The 7,605-nt window shown below is 37.9% G+C and overlaps 1 protein-coding gene across 1 annotated transcript; it reads right to left on the minus strand.

Moving 5' to 3' along the window:
- On the minus strand, nucleotides 1–6,528 carry LOC146504301 (uncharacterized). The gene is made up of 7 exons (XM_085130932.1): nucleotides 5,900–6,528; nucleotides 4,029–4,265; nucleotides 3,820–3,928; nucleotides 3,631–3,719; nucleotides 3,160–3,513; nucleotides 3,029–3,073; nucleotides 1–2,811 (listed from the first exon to the last, which is right to left on the minus strand). Exons 1-7 carry the CDS (start codon nucleotides 5,931–5,933, stop codon nucleotides 2,789–2,791), a joined length of 891 nt encoding a protein of 296 aa, XP_084987058.1. The 5' UTR covers nucleotides 5,934–6,528; the 3' UTR covers nucleotides 1–2,788.
- Between the last annotated feature and the right edge of the window lie 1,077 nt (nucleotides 6,529–7,605).

A 7,605-nucleotide genomic window follows, 5' to 3' on the forward strand; every position in this document is an offset into this window, starting at 1 on the left:
TGTCATGGGCTGGGTCTGTGACCCAGTATTTTGAGTTCATGATATATTGTGTATTTCTTTTATTAGTATGGGGAAATGTTAGGTTCTTGTTTTGTATTATTAGTTAGAACTTGAGGCTTCATGTTTTGTCATTTATTGTTTGGGTTAAGCTCATCTAGCTCCTGTAAAACCCCTAAGTGGTTCAGCCTTAGTTTTGTTATTGATCCCCGCATTTCCCCTTTCCCTGGGCTTTGGTCTCACCTGCCATTTGTGTTTCATGTCTCATGTGTCAAGCCCATGTTGTTTGGTCTGCCTCATCATGTTTCCTGTGTTATGTTGTAAGAGTCCAGTATGTTCTTTGTTCATTGTATTTAGGTTCCCTTCCCCTGCCTTGTTATTAGGTTCATGTGTGTCAGTGGTGTTCCCATGTGTTAATGTTCCCATTGTTGTTTATTGTGTCATGTTTCTGGTTGATGCTGTCATGCCTGTCTTGTCATGTTTTTCTGTTTATTTTGATAGTCCAGTTTTCATGTCATTGTGTTTGAGTTTACATTTCCTGTGCATCATTATGTTCATCCTTGTCAGCTGTTTCCTCATGTGTCTCGACTTCCCCTGATCACCTCATGTGTGTATTTAAGTCCTCTGTTTTCTATGTTTCGTTGTCAGGTCGTCTGTTTGCATGTCCATAGTGTTTTGTCATAGTATTTTCACTGAGTTTCTTAGTCCTTTAGTTTTCATAGCTTCATGCTTTTTCATGTGCCAACATCCAAATAAAGGATCGTCTTCTGTTCAGCCAGCAACTCCGCCTTTCAGTGTCTGCTTCTGGGTCCTGTAAACTAAACTTATCAGCGCACCCCGCCGTGACAGATCAGTAATCCCCTCCAACCTGTTTTATGAATGCACAGCACATTAACTCAGCGTTTGCTCTCAAACTGTAGTTGTTAAAATCTGAAGGCTTTAAGAGCTTCTTAGCCAGGTTAACAGATGAACAGCTTTTAAAATATTTATTCCTACTGTAAGTTAATTTTCCATTTTGTCTTTATTATATTATTATATTTGTCCTATTTTCTCATTTTCTCCTAAAAAGAAAATGTCTCTGTTTCCACATACAGTGACGTTACTGTTAGAGAGTGTTCCTAGTCAAACAGGAAGCAAATATATCCTGATCAGTTTTTATTTTGATCTTATAAACAAATTAGGTATGTAACCAAGGTATACTGAATAAAGTCTCCTTTATGTCATCAGGTACAGAAGCTGGTAATAAATAACCAGTTCATTCACCGCCACATGATTTCTGCTGCTGCATTAACCCTCAACTTAATACTTTCAATAACTGACACTGACATTTCACCTTAAGGAAATCGATATAGTCCCCATTCTGTACAGCGATCGAAACAGATCCATAAAACAAACAATTTCAAATAAAGTATTGTTTTTCCTTTTGCATGATTTTGACCTGTGCCTACGCTGTTGTAAAGTTTTAAGTACACTCGGTTGTTGTGTACACACAACAACCTGGATGGTAATTGTACATGTGTAATGACAATACAGTTAAATCCTAATCCTTTATTATGTCGGCCCATTCTATGTAGCTATAACATCTTCAACTCTTCTGGGAAGGATTTCTGGAGGGTTTAAGAGTGTTTATGGTCATTTCTGATCATGCAAGCAATTGTGAGGTCAGACACTGATAATGGACAAGAAGGCACTGCTCACATTCTCTGCTGTAATCCACCCCAAAGGTGTTCAGGTCGAAGGTCAGGACTCTGTGTAGACCAGTCAAGTTTGTGCACTAGTGTGCAGTCATGTTGGAACAGGAAGGAGCCATCTCCAAACTGTTTCCACAAAGTTGGCAGCATGAAATTGTCCAAAACGTTTTGGTATGCTGAAACATTAATTCTTTCTTACCCACGATACAGTCAGAACAAAACCCAGATTCATTGATCAGATTGCCAGTTGGAGAAGCATGATTCATCACTCCAGAGAACACATTTCCACTGCTCTAGAGTCCATTGGCAGTGTGCGTTACACCACTTTATCTGACATTTTGCATTGCACTTGGTGACATAAGGCTTGGATGCAGCTGCTTGGCCATGGAAACCCATTCCATGACGCTCTCTATGCGCTGTTCTTGAGCTAATCGGAAGGTCGGGTAAATACTTTGAAGATTGGTAAAAGTTTGTGATGGTGAGTTTAAGTGTTACTAAAAACAAACAGCTGGACGAATAGTTTGCAACACATTAGTTTAACTGACAACAACATGGTAACATTCTTGGGCATAAAAAGAAGTAAAGTCAAAAGTAAATATGGACAGATTTCACCCTAAGTGTGTGAATGGTGTCTGTGACAGATTGGTATACCCCACTATCTCTTGAATCAAGATATCGCTGAAATAAACACAGTTTGCATTTTGTTAACTTTACATTTTATTATTAGCACAGAATGAATATTCTTTAGTTTTTTGTTTGAGAGAAAAAGAAAATGTTATTTCTTATAACCGCTCAGTTAAATTAGCCAGATATTTAGGTTTTTAATGACAAAAATAATACATCGACTCTTTACATAGAAGCATCTTTGACAAATACAAGTACTTCTGAGAAGTGGTGGGTAAACTAGTAATTTAACAAGGCTTGCAAATGATAGTAACTAAAGTAGTTTTCTTGTGAAACACAACACTACAGCTTACAAACATACAAACAGCATATATACACATTCGGTTTGCTGGGTCATCCATCTGCTTCTCCAGGAATCTCACCTTGATGTGATGATGATTGAGACGCTGCGAATCGTTTTCTTTGGTGCTATCAGTTCAGTCAATGTCAATGAAAAGCTCTGTGGCCCAAAACACAAATATTAATTCAAAAATATATAAAAAGCAGAGTGGAATGGCTTCATTTTAAACTTCCCATTGACCTTTATACATCTACTTATATGTAAATATTGCAGCTTACAGTGACATGTCACACAGATAAAAAAAAAAAAAGATGCAGAATATACAGTAAAATGTCAATTTATGCCTACAGGCTAGAAAACATTTTGGTAGATATACCTGACTTCTCTGTATATTCATCAGTACAGGGCTTTTCATTCATTCCTGGAGAAAAAGAAAAAAACAAAAACAATAAGATTTCATAAAAACCAGGTGAAGAAGTCTGACTGGACAACAAAACAGCAACTTACTTTGACAAATGTATGGTAATTTTTCATGGCAGTCGGCGTTGGACCACATGATTTCTTCTGTCTTATTATCAAAGACGACTTTTCCACAGTGGTTGTCAAAGTCAGAGTTGGTGGACGAAGTTCTATTCAACGGTGATTTTACAACATACCCTGAAATCCACTTCCACTCAGGACTGTAGCCAAAAATGGACCTTTGCAGTCCAATCCACACATCCATCTTTGAGTCTGTTTTATTTAGCAGTCTTTTCACATCATCCCTTACTTTCTTTTCGCAGATCTCAACCAGGGAGAAATGATCCTTCTGGCAGTCCTCCAAGGCATCAATCCAACTTTTACTTTTGTTGTGTAGACTGACTGGACACAAAAATCGAGAGTAGGTTTTAAAAATGTAATGCACACATATTGTACAACTCCATGTCACTACGTTAAATGCAGTCTTTAAGCAATTTTACTGTGTTGGGTAGAGCTTACTGTTAGCAGCAGGGTACTCAGCACATTGAAATTTAATCTTTACTTTCATGCCATTCTTTGATGACATGTTAAAGCAGGTATTTCCATTCCTTTTGTGGGGGAAAATATACAGGTGATTTATTGAAAGCATGTGTGGCACCAAATATACTGAATCTTTGTATTCAGTAATTGAGTACACATGAAACATACTGTTGTGGAAGATTTACAGCTGTTTTGTTGAAAGTGACATTTGGGTGGCATTCAGGCTGAGTGTAGTTTTCCTTACAAACTGTATCGTTTACAGAGACCTTTATAATTCCTGATACACAAAACCAACATATAAAGATTCATCAGAGAAAATAACACTGCATGTGTGCTTAAAGTATTTCTTAAAGAATGTGCTGGTTTGCAGTGCTTACCATTTTCTACCGCTAGAGAGAAATTCAAACACTTTCGCTCTCTGTAATTGGTGCCAGGACATGTTTCTGAGCTGTACATCGAGTCCAACGAGTCCAATTTTTGAGCCACAATTTTCAGTGTGAATTGTTTTCTGTTGCTCATACAACATTCAAGTGTCCAAGTTAAATTGCCAATTTCTAAATCTCCTGCATTTGGGCACACACAGGAAGAGAAAACAAAGTGCAGCTGGACTCTTGCTGTAACAGAATAAGATCAGATTAACAGTTTAAGTATCATTTAGTCATTTGGTTTTTTTTGCATTACTGTTATCTAAAGAAAGGTGACTGGACTTCTTAAAGATGTTTCAGCTGAAGAACTTCTCAAGTAAGAGGTGAAAGTCTACAAGGAACTTTAAAAAGTCCAGTTGCTTTTCTTTCCAAACTCCTTAGACCTGAGAACCTGCACAGACACATTACTGTTATAGTTCATCTCTAAAAATCGTACTGATATATATGTAGTATATTTATGCAAAAATGTAAATACAAAAAAGTGCATTATTTTTACATTTCTAATTATTTAAATTTTAAAGGCAAATATGTTTTTGTGTTATTTTCTTCAAGGCCATGCAAAAAATGTGAATTTCTTTACTCTTTTTGAATATAGACTGTAGATAACCTAAAGCTCTACACCAAATGTTCAGTTCACGTTACTCTTCACGCTTTTTAAATCTTTGCACCACTTTAATTAAATGCTGTAAGCTCCATAACAACAGGAAATATTTGTTTATTTATTATTTTTAGAATCTAGGTACATCATATTCAGTGATGGGAATAACGGTGTTACATATAACGGCGTTACTAACGGCGTTACTTTTTTCAGTAACGAGTAATCTAACTAATTACTATTCCTATCGTTACAACGCCGTTACAGTTACTGACAGGAAAATGCGGTCCATTACTATTTTTCAACAAACAGACGGTTGAAGCTGTGTTCAGCTTACGGCATCTTATATCAGTTGCACGGAAGGAGCTGACTACATAAGTAATCTGGACGCTACAGCTTTAAGCAGCTGCGTGCGCTCCCGCGGACGGTAACCACGATCACTGTCTAGCACAACACCTGGAACTAAGGGGGCAAAACAATCGCATGTGTGCTGCTGTTTGACTGAGGAAGAATAAAGTAGTCGTAGTAAGCCAATCACATGACCACTTAAAGACAAAGCAACAAGGTGATATATACCAGTTTATAAATTGTGCTGATAGGCCACATAAAACCAGAGTCACGATAAACAATATATACGTTTTTTCCTCAATAGTTTTGTCACGTTTCAGCGCAGCAAGCACTCTCTGCTTATGATGCCCCCCCCCCCCCCCCCCCCAAAAAGAAAAAACAAAAACCAAACAAACAAAAAAACAGTTTTAGGAGTGACGGCGAGAGTAAGAGAGAGAGAGAGAGAGAGAGAGAGAGAGCGAGTTTTGAGATTTGAGAGATTTGTGACGTTTAGCGTGTTTGGAGTGTGTAGTTAATGTGTTGTCTTGTGTAGTTAGTGTGTAGTGTTGTGGATAGTATTGCGTTGTGTGTCAGAACAATGAGGCGACTGCTGTCTCCAGGTGGAAACAGGAGTGATACACCTGCTGTCAGACCTGCAGGTATCAGGCTGTGATGTTCTCCTTTACAGTGGACAGAAGTTATTGGAGTGGCACAAATAATTTGTGTGGCATCTTATTGAATGCAGAACAGCTGACTGTTATGTAAATAGTTCGAAATGGTTATTTCAATTTTTTTTTGAAGAAGTAACTAGTAACTATAATTAATTACTTTTTCAAAGTAACTTGCCCAACACTGATCATATTTAACATTTATAACAATGATCATTCAACAAAAAACATACCTAAAAGTAGTGAAAGAGGGCTCAGCAATTCCATGGCCTGTAAACACAAAAGGCAAAATAAAAACCCAACAACAACAACAAAAAAAAAACAGAAAAAGTTGAACACATGGGATTTTATGCAAAATAATATACCGTTAATATTGGTACATCAAAATCCAACATGATAATATGCACTTTGAATAGGGCAGTATAGTACTTTGGTAGTCAAATTGTGACAGATACCACTGACAAACAAAGGCTTGTCTGTGCAGTTCTCTTCTGATGAAATACACAAACTTCTGCCAATGAACTCACATGAGCTTGTCCTTTAACTCGAGACGAGGCTTCAGTTTATCCCATACTCTATCAGAGAAGTTATTCTTACTAAAAAAAGGCTCATGAAGGCTATCCCTGTGGACTTTTTGCCAGTTTATATAATGTTTAAACAGAAATATTAAAGTGTTTAATAATTAATAATAATAAACATTTAATCATTCGACGAGTTCTTTTTGTGTTAATTTTAGAAGGAAGTTCTTAGGATTTACCAAATACGCACACATTCTGGTAATTAGTAATCTAATTTCAACTTACCTTCTCAGTGAAAACTTGCTGTTTGTCTCTGAAATATAACAGAGCTATAGACTGGGAAATGTAAACCTGTGTCTCAGTATGGAGATATTAAACTCATCCCTGTTTTGACTATACAAACACGCCCACCAACACACCATACAGGGGCTAGGATCCTATTAACACTGGGGGCCTCGCCCAGCCTTTTTTTTTTTTTTTAATTTGTCCAGCTCTGGTCTCATAGCTTCTGCCTCTGTTGCACCTTCTAAATTGATAATCTGTCTTCTTCTTCTTCACCTTTCCTGCTGTTATTTTTACTCTGAAATCTTAAGCTTGATTTACTTTGTAAGGACATAGTAACCCGAGATTCTTTATTAGAAGTCATGAGAGTTTCAGAGTAACAGACAATTGGCATCGCACAGTAACCATGGTTACGCACTGTCACGCACACCTGTGCAAACAGTCTGAGAGAGACTGTGCTGTTGTTTAATAATAGACATCACTCTGAGCATTATGCACGATTTCATCTTTACATGTTGAACTTGTTGGCATTTTTCACTACCCACCAGCGTAAACTAAGATTACAAATATTTACAATGGTTTGTGTGTAACCTTTGAGGACTCACAGTGTGTCGACTGAAGAAGGCATTCTGTCCACACACAAACACAAAGCAATTTGACCACACACTTAAAACTATTTTACAAATGCATACATCCAAACCTGAGCACACACTGTGCACACAAATGTCTAAAAGTACACGCAACTGCCTTCTCGCTCCCTTACAAAACCTTAAATGTGTGTGGACGAATCGGCTGATATGCACAGATCACGTTGCATGCCCACGTGGGGTTTTGAGGCAAATTTAACACTGTCACTCAGGGGTGGGCAACTCCAGGGCTCGAGGGCCAGTGTCCTGCAGGTTTTTGATATCACCCTGGGTCAACACACCTGAATCAAACGATTAGTTCATCACCAGGCCTCTCGAGAATTTCAGGACATGTTGAGGAAGTAATTTAGCCATTTGAATCCGTTGTGTTGGATCAAGGACACATCTAAAATCTGCAGGACACCGGCCCTCGAGGCCTAGAGTTGCCCACCCTGGCACACATCATCTGCAAATGTAAGCTGCGATCATATCACAGTGTAAAACTGGGACATC

Source organism: Neolamprologus multifasciatus, chromosome 14 (assembly GCF_963576455.1).
Source record: "Neolamprologus multifasciatus chromosome 14, fNeoMul1.2, whole genome shotgun sequence".
NCBI lineage: Eukaryota > Metazoa > Chordata > Actinopteri > Cichliformes > Cichlidae > Neolamprologus > Neolamprologus multifasciatus.

What these genes read in the sequence shown, in the direction of transcription:
- LOC146504301 (XM_085130932.1), bottom strand. Translation starts at nt 5,933, where the DNA reads ATGGAATTGCTGAGCCCTCTTTCACTACTTTTAG. An exon ending in CTCTCTAGCGGTAGAAAATG is followed by an intron (nt 3,929 to 4,028) that starts GTAAGCACTGCA and finishes TTTGTGTATCAG; the next exon opens with GAATTATAAAGGTCTCTGTA. An exon ending in TGAATATACAGAGAAGTCAG is followed by an intron (nt 2,812 to 3,028) that starts GTATATCTACCA and finishes TTTGGGCCACAG; the next exon opens with AGCTTTTCATTGACATTGAC.